Source organism: Lissotriton helveticus, chromosome 6 (assembly GCF_964261635.1).
Source record: "Lissotriton helveticus chromosome 6, aLisHel1.1, whole genome shotgun sequence".
NCBI lineage: Eukaryota > Metazoa > Chordata > Amphibia > Caudata > Salamandridae > Lissotriton > Lissotriton helveticus.
The window spans coordinates 290975569-290992188 of NC_136067.1; the positions used below are offsets into that span (position 1 = coordinate 290975569).

Consider the following 16620-nt stretch of genomic DNA (forward strand, 5'->3'; position numbering starts at 1 on the left):
CTCTTCAAAATCAATTTTAGTCTCAAAAACTGAAGAGCTCAAGCTCCAGGATCCTCTCAGAAGGAGCAGGAAAAAAGAACTGACCCAACTGTCACCTGTGGTGCTTCATGGGAGCAAGGGGTCTCCTGCAGGTATTAAAGGCACGGTACCCTTACCCTAATGCCTTAAAGGCAAGGTGCCAGTTTTTTCTTGGTTTCTTGGTACTCTGCTGCAGCGTACTGGCAAATGCCTGCAATTACAGGTTTTCTCTATGGCAATAAAGCATTGTTTGTGTGACAAATGTTTACTGCTCCTGCTTTTCCTTATGGGTTGGGAAGGTATGGTGTCTACAATGTAAACCTATGTAATTTTCAGCATTGTTTTTGCCAGGTTGGAAAAATTTTAGGTAGCAGTTATAAGTTTCAAATATGCATATATATGTATATACTAGCAGCCCGTCCCGACCTTGTCCGGGAGGAATTAGGCTTCCCCGACCCCCGCCCGCCCCGACATTGTCCAGCAGCCCGGGCCCCCGCCGCGATCACCGACCCCCGCCCGCCCCGACATTGTCCAGCAGCCCGGGCCCCTGCCTGCCCCCTCCCCCGCCTGCCCCGACCCCCGCCTGCCCCGACATTGTCCGTGGGTCCCCCAGAGCCTTACCTCAGCTGCCGCTCCTCCCCACGCTCCTCAGTTCACCGCTCCGCCGCTCCTCGCCGCTCCTCCTGCCTGTCCGCCGCTCCTCCCGCCTGTCTGCCGCTCCTCCCGCCTGTCCGCCGCTCCTCACCGCTCCTCCCCCGCGCCATCTCCGCCGCTTCTCCTCGCGCTCCTGCACGCCGCTCCTCCCCGCGGTCCTAACGTCAGCACGAAGGTCGCAGCCGGCGCTACTTCGAAGGGACTACTTTTTTATGTACATTTTTTAAATAACGCATATTTTTATGGTTTATATAGCCTATGTCCATCTGAACACCCTGACGATTACAATGATGTATCGGGTGTGTGGATTGGCGCTGTGGTGCCCGAGTTTACCCGCCTCAAAGGTTCAAAGTTCTTACTTTATAATAGTAGTATAGATATATATGTATTTTCTATATGCTCCGGGATCCCGCAAATGGGCGGGGATTATTCATAAATTGACTATTGATGAGTATCCCCTGGATGAGAAGGTTTTCTTCATTGGAGTTTCTCAAATATTTGAAAGTGGTTATATACATTGGTTAGCATGTACTTATTCAAATGTTACATAAATATTCTGTCTAAATTATTTAGTTTTTGTTTTTATTAGTGTTTTTGGGGATGTTGGACATGTTCAAAGTGGTATTTAAATGATTAACATTTCTTAAGTAAGTAGGGTTAAAAAAGTAACAAAATTGTTGAAATATTCTAAACATTTCTAAACTACATTAACACATCCAAACATGCAAAATATTTATTAAAGCATTCACAATTTTATACATATGATATTGTGAAATTGAAGCTGTTTATTCTAAGTAATTAAACTTTTTTGAAAACACAAACACATTGTTTCACACCCCTAAACCCTTCACTTTTCCCAGGAAGCCCTCCCCACTGGTCCATGGTTGCCATTCTTCAATACACTAGTCAGGAACTTTGCTCCTTGAACAGAGCACTCCACAACCAACTAGGAAATGCTCCCACTCCACTCATTAAGGATCTTACAGTCCATGAGCTCCCTCTACCCAGCAGGCAAGGCGAGAGAGCCCACTGCAGTACCAAATGTTCCCTAACAAACTCCACAACACTAATGTCTAAACACCTGATTTGTTTATACTGTAACGCACCCTCCCTCCCTAAACTCGCATTAGAAATCTACATTGCGATAGCCCTCCCCCTGACTACCAGCTGACCAGATTAGACAGGAAAGACAGAAGAGGAGGGGGAGTAGCAATTGCCTTCAAGGCTAATACAATAATCCATACTATAGAATCCCACCAGGCAGAATGGGGTGATATCTGTATTTTTACAATAGAGCTCGCTAGCAAGGAGTCCTGGAAAGGCGCTTTCCTCTAGAGGCCCCCGGGAAACAAAGCAAATTTTAGCAACAAACTAACTGAGACGATCGCACCACAAGTCCTGGCCGTGGTAACTTTCTTCTACTAGGGAATTTTAAATATCACGCAGATCAACTATCAGATCCCCAAACAAACGACCTTACCACCAGCCTAAACACATTAGGCCTAAAACAACTGGTGACAGGTCCTACCCATACAGCTGGTCACTCCTTAGATCTTCTATTCACAAATTCACCCAATGTAGAGATCGACCAGTTACTTCCAGTCCTATGGTCTGATCACCATGTGATTAGGTTTCTCATACACGGAAAACCGACTCTACCCCAACCCAGGAACGAACTTAAACTGAGTAGACCTTGGAATAAGATAAGCTTAGAATCTTTTTACACTCACTTTATTCCCCTCTCCCCTACAGAGATAACCCAGCTAAATAAGGCAGCAGTAGATCTGGAACTTGCAATCAATATGACCCTAGACACAATCGCCCTCAGAAAGTTAACAAGATGCCCAAATAAACTCTCCCCCTGGTATACCCCAGACCTAAAAATTACCAAACTCACCGTCAGGACAGCTGAGCGTAAATGGTGAAAAACGTAACAGACAACAGCACTACAAAACATTGCACCGGCTCAATATGGACCATATAGCCACATTGACGTTAAAACGCATACTTTTACAACGCATACCGTTACAACGGGACTTTTACAACGCGAATACTATTACAACGCATGTATTTACAACGCATTTTTTTACAACGCAGGTACCTTTACAACGCATACCATTACAACGTAAGTATTGGTAAGTATATATAATTTTTTTAATTGTATATTATTTAAAATTAATATAATTTAATGTAATTTAATTTAATTTAATTTAATTTAATTTCATTTAATTAATTTAATTTAAATTTAATTTTATTTTATTTTTACCCTGTACCCCTTTACCCAAAAACCCAAAACTGACCCTGAACCCTAAAAATACCCCTTTACCCAAAAACCCAAAACTGACCCTGAACCCTAAAAATACCCTTTTACCCAAAAACCCAAAACTGACCCTGAACCCAAAAAATACCCCTTTACCCAAAAACTGAAAACTGACCCTAAACCCTAAAAATACCCCTTTACCCAAAAACCCAAAACTGACCCTGAACCCAAAAAATACCCCTTTACCCAAAAACTGAAAACTGACCCTAAACCCTAAAAATACCCCTTTACCCAAAAACTGAAAACTGACCCTGAACCCTAAAAATACCCCTTTACCCAAAAACTGAAAACTGACCCTGAACCCTAAAAATACCCCTTTACCCAAAAACTGAAAACTGACCCTAAACTCTAAAAATACTCCTTTACCCAAAAACTGAAAACTGACCCTGAACCCTAAAAATACCCCTTTACCCAAAAACTGAAAACTGACCCTAAACCCTAAAAATACCCCTTTACCCAAAAACTGAAAACTGACCCTGAACCCTAAAAATACCCCTTTACCCAAAAACCCAAAACTGATCCTGAACCCTAAAAATACCCCTTTACCCAAAAACCCAAAACTGACCCTGAACCCTAAAAATACCCCTTTACCCAAAAACCCAAAACTGATCCTGAACCCTAAAAATACCCCTTTACCCAAAAACCCAAAACTGACCCTGAACCCTAAAAATACCCCTTTAAAAAAAACCTAACATATAACATTTTAAATATAATTATATACTTACCAATACTTACGTTGTAATGGTATGCGTTGTAAAAGTACCTGCGATGTAAAAACAAGCGTTGTAAATAAATGCGTTGTAATAGTATTTGCGTTGTAAAAGTTCCGTTGTAATGGTAGTGCGTTGTAAAAAATGCGTTGTAATGGGTGTATACCGCCAAAAATGTTTATGTGGGAAACAGAATAAACCTGGCCGCAAATTCACACAAAGAGCTATATAAAATAGTAAAGGAATTCAGCAATCCCTCATCATGCCAGCAGCCACTACCTGCGACCCAAGAGTGGGTCGATTCTCTCTCATCCTTTTTTATAAACAAGATAAACGACATCCATAAACTGTTTCCCCAACCAACCGACACGTTACCTAAACAGACAGCTAACAAGTCTCGTCCCTTGCACACCACTGCTCTTAATGAATTCCACACATTCACAGAGGAAGAAGTAGCCCTCACACTAAACAAGATTAAATCTGGATCACCAGCCGACCAGGCCTCCTCTCAGACTATATCCAAAATTGCACCCGCCCTTCTCCCAAATCTGACCAAAAGTTTTAACCTCTCACTATCACAATCCACCGTACCGTCCCACTGGAAGGAGGCCATAATCAGACCAATCCTAACAAGCCTACAGCCAACTCTAAACAGCTTGCTAACTACCGACCAATCTCCCTCCTGCCTCTGTTCGGCAAAGTCATGGAATCAATGGTCAACAATCAACTATATAAACATCTAGAAAATAGCAAACTATTGGACCCATCCCAATCAGGGTTTCGGGCCTTTCATAGCACGGAAACAGCCTTACTTGAAATATTGGACAACATACGGCTTTCCCCCGTCACAAGACAATCCGCCATTCTGATTTTACGTGACTTGTCGGCTGCCTTCGACCCCTTCTCACATGGCATCCTCTTGGAGCGCCTAGCAGAGTTTGGTGTTGAGGGCCCAGCACTAAACTGGATCAAGAGCTACCTGACCGATTGGTTCTCCAAGGCCCAAATAGGACATTTTTCTTCTAAGAGCCAGAAAATTGACACAGAGTCCCCCAGGGATCCAAATTAAGCCCCACACTTTTCAACCTATATGTGTCTCCATTGGCAAAAATATTCAAAGCACATGGGTTTGAAACAGTGTCATTCGCTGATGACACGCAGTTACTAATCACCCTTGGACCAGATCCTACTGATACCAAACTTAGGTTCAAACAGTGCATGATGGCAATCAACGACTGGATGACAAACAACCACCTATTACTTAATGCAAGCAAAACTGAAATATTGCTCTTTGGTGATGCGCCAAAACTGTGGACAGATGACTGGTGGCCACCTGCCTTGGGACCCTGACCCCGCCTAAGTCAGCAGCACGAAATTTGGGGATAACAATAGATAATAAACTCTCCATGGCAGACCACATTAACAACGTAGTGCGTACCTGCTCCAGGCGAATGCATAATCTCAGGATTGCCCTTAGTACAGGGACTAATCATTAGCCATCTATATTATGGTAATGCACAACTCGCCTCCATAAAAAAAGAGCTTTTGACAAAACTTCAGGTCTTGCAGAACACTGTGGCCAGGCTGGTCCTAAACCTCCCTCCCCGTACTTCCCCGTACTTCCTCTGCGCCCAGTTTGAAGACGGTAGACTGGCTCCCCATCAAATTCAAACTATGCTCTCTAGTCCACAAGACCCTTAATGGCAAATGGCCAAACTAGCTGATAAGCTGATAAAATACCAACCGGCCAGAACTTTGCGCTCTACCAGTAAACATCCCCTAAGACTCCTAAAAGTCCGAACAGTAAGGAATGGGGACAGATCTTTCTCTAAAATTGCCCCTGAAATGTGGAACACTTTGCCTCTATATCTCAGATTGGAACCATATCATAAGAGGTCCCGAAAAACCCTTAAAACCTGGCTTTTCTAGTTCTGCTGAGTCACCTTTTCTGACTTCTCTGAGTATCTGCTGATGCTATGAGACCTACGGGTGACATACGCGCCTAACAAATAACAAATACGTACATACATACATATGTTCAAATTTTTTTTATCATTGGTCTAAAACTTGTTTTTTTTTGAAAATTCCAATGTTTGTAACTCACAATAAAATTAGAACTTGCCAAAGGTTGTAGTGGTTAATTTATATACATACAAATTGTAAAAATTGTAAAACATTATTGCATCTAATCTAAATAAAAAGAGGGAATACAAGAATTTTGGCAATAAATAATATTAAAATTGTTATTGAGCGCAGCTTTTGAATGAATGCTTTATGCCTGTTCCATAGAGAACACTTGAAAAAAAGATCAATACATAAACACTGGGGGGCAGATTTATAAGAAAGTGACGCATCTGTAGAGATGCATCACTTTTCCTGCACCACCATTCAAAACCCTTGCGTCACCATGGATGCACCATATTTACAATACGGCACAGCATGGCGCAAAGATTGACAGATGCGTCAGAAATTCTGACGCATCTGTTGACGGATAAGTCACCCATTGCTGGAGTCATCTCGCAAGCACAACGCAACTCCAGCAATGTGTGTTGCAGCCTAATCCCAATACACTGTGTTACTCCTTACGCCTACTTCAAGCAGGCGTAAGGTTTTGACGCAGTGGCGTCCTAAAAGTCACGCAGTGAAATCTTGTAGATTTCACTGCATCACTTTTTCGAGGTTTTCCGAACGCCTACCCTGCATAAATTACACCTGACACAGGTATAATGTCAAAATACACAAACAAGATACTCTACTTATGTAATTTAAGTATGCTATATGTTGTCTATTCATTCACCACTCTGGCTAGACCAAAAACCATGTTCTTTACAACAAACAAATTGTATTAAACATTGCTTTATTTTTTCATCTTAAATAAATTGATATGTCACAAATAAATATCATACCCTAAAGATTGTAGATAAAACAGATCCCATTCCTCCTCCACCACTCACAACATGCATACAATTTCATACTCAAACATCCTCACACATACCACATATAAAGGCATAACAAATATATCCAGAGACATGATATGGACCAAGTCTCCTCAAAACATATGACAATAATGTGATAAAGATTTAACCAACACGGATCTTCATCATGTTACTATAAGTACCTGCAGAGTTGATTTGCAATACATATAATGTCAAAGAAGAAAAATGTCAACATTGGAGGAAACTTTTCAAGTGTATTCATCAATTTTCCAGGACAGGTGAATCAAAAGAGTTCATTAAGGGAACACATTTACAGCACCGACGCGCGTTTCGGTGAGACAACCCTTCTCTGGGTATCGCCTTCTTCAGGGCACATATAAAGATTAAGGGAATAATTTGCAATGGGACCTATCATGATAAAGATGGAAAACGATGTAAAAGAAATTCTCCTCATGTACATCGAGGGCCGCTGCACGAATTCAGGTAAAATACTACTGGGAAAGAACTATTGAGCTCTGGTCCCTCTAGTTCCAATCGGATATGCAGTAAAAGATACTTTCCCCATTAATGGTCGTCAAGTCAAAAAGCCCGGTATCAGGAGAGATATCTTCACTCATGAAACTCCTGTAAAAACACAGTTGGGGCTTCTTAAAATAGTGCCTCATAAATCAACATCTCTGGATGGCATCCCACATCCGTAGGTCAATAACTATCAAGGCTCAGCCAGGAGATGGTCACTGAATTAAAGAATGTATCTTTCATGTAGCAGCATTTCAGCTAAGCGTCCCACTCAAGATTAGGAAACGGCCCGGTTTAATGTCACGCAGGGCTTTATAACGTGACGCATCTCCCTAGATGCGTCACGTTGTAAATGGGCTGCAACTTTTACGCCATCTCTGCATCACAAAAGTGACGCAACAACAGCGCAAAAGTGATGCAAGGGGCTTTTAAATCTGCCCCACTATTTTGTGGATTATGTTTTGTGATTTCACGTGTGTTGTTATTCGTTTGCTCAAGAGCAAAGTCTAATGCCAGGGACACTTTCTTGCCTTAATGCCTCTTTATAGATAGTCTGAGAAGAACTCAATTAAAAAACAATATAAATATTTTCCTTATTGATTTATAAGCAATAAGCTTGGCTCAGTGAGGAATCTTCATTATTTGGGATTCCCTCATTAACTGTGAATCTCAAGTAAGCACTTTAATTTGCCAGGTAGCCTTCCTAAAACCACCTGCTGTTGTCTGTCCAAGCCTGGCAGTTTCTTGACCTGTACCACAATTATTTTATTGGCAAACTCTAACAGGTACTGGTTCCTCTTTATCAGTAGTCATTTTGAAGATTCTGTAACCTTCATCTGTCGTCATGCCTCTTGACTGGATATTCCACAATCACTCCATAAAAGTAGCCTTTGTTACAGCATTGTTGTTGCATAGTTATACTTTCGGTTCATAACAAATATTTGCTTCAGTGATGCTCCTTCTCTAGTTATTCATAAGTTGTTTCCACGATTACCAATTACTGCGCTCTACCTTATCATTAAAGCTAATTGCAGGTGCTGTGGCCCAGATGCTGCAGCCAATGTTGCTGTACTGTCTTGCATGAAATGGGGAGAGACAAACAATCTTCCATATCTGTTAATATATGGCACTTTTTTCTGTATACCAGAGCTGGAGTACTTTTGGCTGTCATATGTCAATCCTTACACTTTTGTGCCATCCTGCAAGGCTGTGTGCATTCTCTAAAACATAGGTTTTGTATTCAGAGGTCATCCTTCCAGAATACAAGAGAACAGCCCTCTAGTTTGAGTGAATGAAAACACTTAAAACAATTCCAAACTATCCCCTTTCAGATACACATTCTTTGTTCCTTAGATTCCTAGGTATTCTTTGCAGAGCTGTTGGTTTCAGCAACAAAACATCTATCAGTTTAGCCTTATTGTGGTAAATTTATAAAATTATGTTATTACTTACTTACTTTAGTGGTTAGTGTTTTATGCCTTTGACACAACCAACCAACCCATCCTTTTATGTACCCTAATGGCTCGAATAGGATGCACCTGCAATGTCCTTCACTAGTTCCCCTCCTCCTACCTTTCCAGTGGACACCAGTTTGTTCACAGTCCCCAAAATCACATGTTGAGTCTGCCAGGGATCCATACTGTCCCTTGTCATCTTCAACCTGTACATGGAGCAGCTTGGTGCTCTACTCACACATAACAGCATCAAGATTTACCAATAAACATAACTCTGTTTGAAAGTCTCTTCTTCAGACATTCAGTTCCTCACACACTGCCTGTAGATTATCCACACCTGGACGTACAGCACCTACAAAAAGCTCAGCCCACCCATTACTCAATTCCTGTTATTGCCAGGAACAAGAACAAGAAACAGCACACACCTGGCTGAATGACATTAACCTTGACAACTTCAAACCTCAACTTTAATTGAATGCTAAGTCACTTTGATTCACCTTGGATTCCAAACTAACCCTTAAGGAACACATTGCCAAAAAAGCCAAGAGGACCTGATACCGGTTTTCTCTTCCAATGTAAGTAAAATAATTTCTTCCAGAAAGCAACTTCAGAATTACTGTTCAAGCCCTCGTACTCTTGCATCTGGATAATTTTAACACTCTGCTACATGGTCTCCCAAACCCCACATTGGAACTCTCTAAGGACATCCTTTACGCCGCAGCATGTGTCCTCCAGGGCCTGAGAAAATATGACCAAATCACCCCCATCCTGATGGACATCCATTGGCTCCCATTGCCAGTCCACTCTATCTTCAAAACCTACTGCATCATTCACATAGCAATCATGATGCTTATTTGGCAGACAGGCTAACCATTTCATGTGGGTATCAGCACACCCGCAGCCAGGACACCATCAGACTGCCTCACCAATCCTTAATTGACATAATACTTGTTTTAGACCTTGTACAACTGCCTTTTGACTACGTTTACACCATAGAAATGCCACATACATACATGCATGTACATACATCTTAGGTCACAGGGCTGAATATGCATATAATAAAACAGAGGTAATATTGCACTAGTGACATCTCTGAGCCAGTAAACTTCAGTCAACCTATCTATCCCCTTCATCTCAATCTATAGAGCAACCTGTTTTTTGACAATGCTTAAGATGAAGAAAACGGATAATCACATCCAAATTTCAATTGGACTGTTGAAGAACTCTGGGGCCTGTTCACAAAAGTTAGTTTACACTTAGATGTACTTGTGTAAATGTACTACTGCACATAGTAGAAACGTGTTTTTTTTGCTATTCCCCATTTCAAAGTGTACATTTACTACTAGGTGCAGGCTTGCTTTTCTCCACCTCATCAAAACTAGGAGTGGGGCCGCTGTAACAGTATTAATAATTATTATAGTTATTAGGAAAAATAATAAAGTTAAATAATTATTAAAGAAATATTAAAAATATTTTAATGTACAATAAAAATGTAAAATAACTTAAAATAATGTATTCTTAACCTAAACAAAAAAGTCACAGCACATTAAATCATTAAACTAATTTTTTTATAAATAAATAAATACAATGTATTAATTTAAATCATCATTATTATCATTATTTCAACACCCTCACCAAGTCCCTGCCTCCATTGGTTTCTATGAAAGTCTGTTGCAGTACCTGTGAGTGGCCATGTGCGATGCTGAACTTACTTCAAGGTGGGCCGGAATACATTTAGAACTGTTTTGGATTCTTTTTGTTTGTAAAAACTTAAGAAGTGCAGTTTGTGAATTACACTGTGTTTACTCTTTTGTGATTGGGTGTTAGTATTTGCTTGTCCCTACCTAAATCCCTCCTTGCCCCCCCTTTCCCCTCTCATTTAGTAGGAAGTATTTCTCATGTTCTAGTAACTCCTCCAATTTGTGCAAGTTCTTCGCACAATTACCACTAAAACTTGTACCTATGTTTGCAGATACCTTCCCAAATGGGATGAAAACCTCAGCATGGAAAAAAGATAGCAGAGACAGAGGTCCCAACATTTAGGTTTGTGACTAGCATTTTGTAGTACATGAGTAGCACTACTGTAGTAATGTTAAGCATACTACAAAGTGCGGTTTGTGACTAGGCCCCTCGGTGACCAACTTCACTTTCCCATCACTTAGGTGCTTATTAAAAAACTGCCACTCGACAGTCAAGCAATATTGCGAAGTTTGACCTTAGTATCCTACTACTGAAAAAAACCTGGCGTAATGACTCCTCTAACAACGTGTTAAACACACTCCTTCCCTGCAATATTTCATCCTTAGGTGTGACCTTATACATAGATGTGGCGGTGGTATAGCTAAATCTACAAGAACACATTAGACATCAGAAAGCACCCCCTTTCTCTCTGTCACCCCTTTCAGTGCCTATCTCTGGATATATCCGCCAATAAGTCTCTCTAATCTCAGACTCAATCTCATCTACCACTCCCTGGAGATAGTAAAACTTTAATTGAAGAATGCTTAGACTCTGTAATGACCCAATTGAGAATTTCTGAAATCAGCATCTTCCTCTGTTATTTCACTGGGGTAATTCCAACAACTCTGCTAAGGTGTTATTCTCCGTTCTCAGTCCAAATTTTGTCAAAGTCCAGTGCATTATAAGGGTGTAATTCAAGATCTTATAGTATACGCTTCTGTATGCTGAGAACCCCATCACGGTACAAAAGGGGGTGGTGATGGACAGAGCATCTGAACCAATCAAACACTCACACCCAGTCAACAGATCTGGGTTTGATCCATCATCGTTCTTTAGCCCACTCTGCCACCCCAGTTCAGACATGGCCATATGCAAATCAGTCTGACCCTGTGCCTAATGGGAACAGTCCAGCCCGAACTGCCAAGCCATGCCTTCCCTGGACCGGAAACATGCTTCCTAGGACCGGTTTCTGGCATTACTGCCGTCTTCAGCCAGGCTTGCTTGAATCAAGTGGCAAAGTGAGCAAGGGACTCACGTCTGAGCATACCCTGCCAAGTTATGGCGAACAAAGCGGTACAAAAGGGGGTGGTGATGGACAGAGCATCTGAACCAATCACACACTCACACCCAGTCAACAGATCTGGGTTTGATCCATCACCGTTCTTTAGCCCCTCTGCCACCCCAGTTCAGACATGGCCATATGCAAATCAGTCTGACCCTGTGCCTCATGGGAACAGTCCAGCCCGAACTGCCCAGCCATGCCTTCCCTGGACCGGAAACAAGCTTCCTAGGACCGGTTTCTGGCATTACAGCCGTCTTCAGCCAGGCTTGCTTGAATCCAGTGGCAAAGTGAGCACGGAACTCACGTCTCAGCATACCCTGCCAAGTTATGGCGAACAAAGCGGTACAAAAGGGGGTGGTGATGGACAGAGCATCTGAACCAATCAAACACTCACACCCAGTCAACAGATCTGGGTTTGATCCATCACCGTTCTTTAGCCCACTCTGCCACCCCAGTTCAGACATGGCCATATGCAAATCAGTCAGACCCTGTTCCTCATGGGAACAGTCCAGCCCAAACTGCCAAGCCATGCCTTCCCTGGACCGGAAACAAGCTTCCTAGGACCGGTTTCTGGCATTACAGCCGTCTTCAGCCAGGCTTGCTTGAATCCAGTGGCAAAGTGAGCAAGGGACTCACGTCTGAGCATACCCTGCCAAGTTATGGTGAACAAAGAGGTACAAAAGGGGGTGGTGATGGACAGGGCATCTGAACCAATCAAACACTCAAACCCAGTCAACAGATCTGGGTTTGATCCATCACTGTACTTTAGCCCACTCTGCCACCCCAGTTCAGTCATGGCCATATGCAAATCAGTCTGACCTTGTGCCTCATGGGAACAGTCCAGCCCGAACTGTCAAGCCATGCCTTCCCTGGACCGGAAACAAGCTTCCTAGGACCGGTTTCTGGCATTACAGCCATCTTGAGCCAGGCTTGCTTGAATCCAGTGGCAAAGTGAGCAAGGGACTCACGTCTGAGCATACCCTGCCAAGGTATGGCAAACAAAGCGGTACAAAAGGGGTTGGTGATGGACAGAGCATCTGAACCAATCAAACACTCACACCCAGTCAACAGATCTGGGTTTGATCCATCACCGTTCTTTAGCCCACTCTGCCACCCCAGTTCAGACATGGCCATATGCAAATCAGTCTGACCCTGTGCCTCATGGGAACAGTCCAGCCCGAACTGCCAAGCCATGCCTTCCCTGGACCGGAAACAAGCTTCCTAGGACCGGTTTCTGGCATTACAGCCGTCTTCAGCCAGGCTTGCTTGAATCCAGTGGGAAAGTGAGCAAGGGACTCACGCCTGAGCATACCCTGCCAAGTTATGGCGAACAAAGCGGTACCAAAGGGGGTGGTGATGGACAGAGCATCTGAACCAATCAAACACTCACACCCAGTCAACAGATCTGGGTTTAATCCATCACCGTTCTTTAGCCCACTCTGCCACCCCAGTTCCATATGCAAATCAGTCTGACCCTGTGTCTCATGGGAACAGTCCAGCCCGAACTGCCAAGCCATGCCTTCCCTGGACCGGAAACAAGCTTCCTAGGACCGGTGTCTAGGAAGGCACAGGGTCAGACTGATTTGCAGATGCTCCGTCCATCACCACCCCCTTTTGTACCGAGAACTCCATCACAGCTGCTTGGTCATACCAGTTTCAGATTCCTGTTATGTAAGTCTTTGTCCAACAGAACAAAGGCCAACAGAAAAAAACCTCTAGGCAAACAGAAAAAAATTTGTTGTGATTCTGCGACACGAAGAACACTGACATTTGTGCTCTTGCCGGCACAATGGACTTTTCCCTCCTTCAAGTCACAGATAGACAGTAATACTGGAACTAAGCAATGCAACAATTGCATAAAGGTCTTGATCGATGATTTTGCACAGTTGAATAGTAAGCAAAGGCTGAAACCCTCACTATCCATGTTCTCAAAAGATGTTAATGAAAAGAGAAAACATCTTAGATGACTATAAGAATATTGGAGGCAGGTGCCTCAATTCTTCTATTCTGTTTCAATTTAAGACGGCTAATTCAACATTTGCAGAGCTATATTTCCCACATTAATTAGCTTTGAGATGTCTACAATAATGGACCAGAGTCTCCCAACGAACTCCTTACATCCATGCGAACTATCTCCTTGATGATTTCTAGCCTGGATTCATCTAGGGTTGCAGCACAGTAGTGGCTACCCTACAGGTGTCTGACAATGCTCCCTGATTCCTTAACTACTTCCTTCTTATTCTTCTGAATGTTTCAGCTGTTTTTTATACAGTGAACCACCACTCGCACAATACATCTTGGATGAACGAATGAACATTAGGAGACAGTTATGGTTTATCGCCTATCTCTTGAACTGCTTCCAGGTGGTCAAATCATGGGTTGGCTATCCAGTAAAGTCAACCTTCCACATGCGGTCCCACAGGGCTCAATTATGTCTCCTACTCTGACTTGCAGATTCTGGTTTACTATATCCAGATGATAGCCTCCCTGAATGACAAATGCCTGCTCTCCATCACCCTAATTGGAATCCAAAAATGAATGTCTAACCACCCTCTAAAACTAAATCGAACAAAAATGGAATCCTGCTAATCTAAATAAAATCCAACTTTTCTGTCTGTAATGAATGGATTAACTCTTGTTCTTCTCTGGACTTCAAACGAGCTACGTTGGAGGTTCTCGAACATCTCAGTGTCATACTTGCAGACAGTTAAATCTACCATATCTTAACCATGGCAAAAATATGCAATACTAACTCTGCTTACTTTGTGACAGCAGGCACTTTATCCCTGGTTAGGAGCTAAAGTTCATAGTCCAGATCACACTATAAAACTATCTTTTCCCCCCAAACTCACAAAATATACATAGCACTTTATACCCTTTGCATTGGCAGTGCTGCAAGTGGTATTACGAAAGGGGACACAAGGCCTATTGCAGTGTAGAAGTTCTATAGGTATTGACCCCTCCTCTATCTCGCCCAGTAACAAGTGAGAAGAGGTGGGGTCTGGTAGGCTCCATCACAAAGCAGGAGCTTCTCTGTCTTGTGAGACACCCTGAAACATAGCAGGGACCATCAATAAATATGGAAATTGTCATTTGTAAAGCATTTCTTGGTGATTTCACTCAGTTGAATTCCAGTCAAAATTGATGTCTTAAACATTCAGTTCAGTTCAGTAAATAACTTTATTTCGGCCAACTCGGACCATAGAAGTACATTATTACAATAATAAAACAACAAGAGAAAGAATAAAAAATAAATGACGGTAGACAGTACAATCATATATCTACATTTGTTACAGGTAAAATAATGGCAGACCATTATCCTAAAATCAATAAAGAACATTTGTAAAATTCATTTAGGACTGATGATTGTTGGGATAAGATGCACAGTAAATTTGAGAAGTAGTGCAAATGGCCCCATTAAGTAAACCTAGATAAATTTGTTATAAAGGGGCATGCAAAACTCTCCACACAGTCACTTCAAAAAGCCCCTGCTCTTATGCCACATACCATTCAGAAAGCACAAAACGGCAATAACAATAGGGGCTGGGTATCGTATTTTAATATCCTGTAGGCCTATTGACAGTGCCTGAACCCTAGGTTTCTACATATTGGGACTAACCATCGTTTGCGTGATACAGAATATGCATGGCAGATAAAAAACACATGAATTTCAGACTCTGCCCTATATTTACACGCCGGGCATTCTTCCTTGTTTTCTATATCCCATTTACTGGTAAGCGTGAATAGTGGAAGGGTCCCCATTCTAAATTGGATATAGAGTTTCCTAGCCAGAGGGGGGTATAGCACATCCAGGCACTGTTCTTCTCTGTATTCGGTCTTTACTTGAAGAAACTCTAGTGTCAGCCGACCACCGGTGGCCCTTTCTTGGAGGGTTATTAGATTGTGGTGCCTATAAAGCCGCACAAGATCTGACCTGGCTATTAGTGGGCACGCTAACTCTGGCGTTTTCCAAAGGACCTGCCTACCTATCTTAGTACAGGGATACCTTATGTGGTTAAGCCACAGTATTTTCTTATTAATTAGGCTAGATTGGACCTCCCTAAGTTCAGCTCTATAGCAAAACAACTCTGGTGTCGCCCAGAGCCTACGCCAGAATGTGATAGGCCTTATGGCGATCTCTTCATCAATGGGATGCAAACCCAGATCCATATGGAGGGGGACTAAGGGGGTGCTACGAAGGAGGCTCAATAATTGCCTCATGAAATTGTGTTCTATTTTCATGATGTTAGAGTGCCTACAGTGCCCCCACAGTTCAGCCCCATATAAGGTAGCCCCCCTGGCCTGGACTTTATATATTTCAATAACAGGGGCAGCTGGCTTAACCATTCATAATACACACAAATGTTTGTCTTGAAGTGTTGGATTTTCTGATGCTTTCTTTCTTTTTCCTTCACAGGTTCCAATCATTATTCCCGTGATCTTCCTTGTTGCGGCAGTTTACCTTGTGCTGGCGCCGATAATTGACAGCCCTCAGATTGAGTTTTTGTACGTCGTTCTGTTCATTCTTAGTGGCATCATTGTTTACATCCCATTGGTTCACTTCAAACGATATCCAAAGTTCTTAAAAAAGGCTACTTTACAACTCCAGTTACTGCTGGAAGTTGCTCCAACAGATAGAAATGTATAATATTAAACCTTAAATCTGGTCTGTAAAAGTCTGTATGTTAGTTACAATATGAGCACATAAATTATATCATTCTTTAAATTGCAATGATGTTGATTTGTACATTTGTCATCTTGCTTCACTAGCATTATAAACCAAAATAGAATTCACAAATATTTTATCAGTGGTACAGCTGCTGGAGGTAAGATAGTTGCCAGATTGTGAGTTCGAGATAGCGAGAGGGTGGTAAGTATCCCCCAGTAAACATAAACTGTTTCATCTTGTGTTCTTCATCCTCATGTTTAATCCACTCCATTTTGCTCTTGCAAAGATTGAAACCTACATTGGAGTCAAACTGACACT

At 42.2% G+C, this 16620-nt stretch overlaps 1 protein-coding gene across 2 annotated transcripts in view; it reads left to right on the forward strand.

Moving 5' to 3' along the window:
* The window catches only part of LOC144762512 (b(0,+)-type amino acid transporter 1-like), a 246698-nt gene extending 230333 nt beyond the window's left edge, over positions 1 to 16365 (forward strand). Inside the window, exon 6 of one of the 2 annotated variants that reach the window (XM_078647735.1) lies at positions 10584 to 11516. In XM_078647735.1, the coding sequence (XP_078503861.1) occupies positions 10584 to 10604 (21 nt within the window). In that variant the 3' untranslated portion in view covers positions 10605 to 11516. Of the gene's footprint in view, positions 1 to 10583; positions 11517 to 16050 lie in introns of those variants that run through there. The other variant, XM_078647734.1, reaches the window with a different exon arrangement.
* Positions 16366 to 16620: the final 255 nt, after the last annotated feature.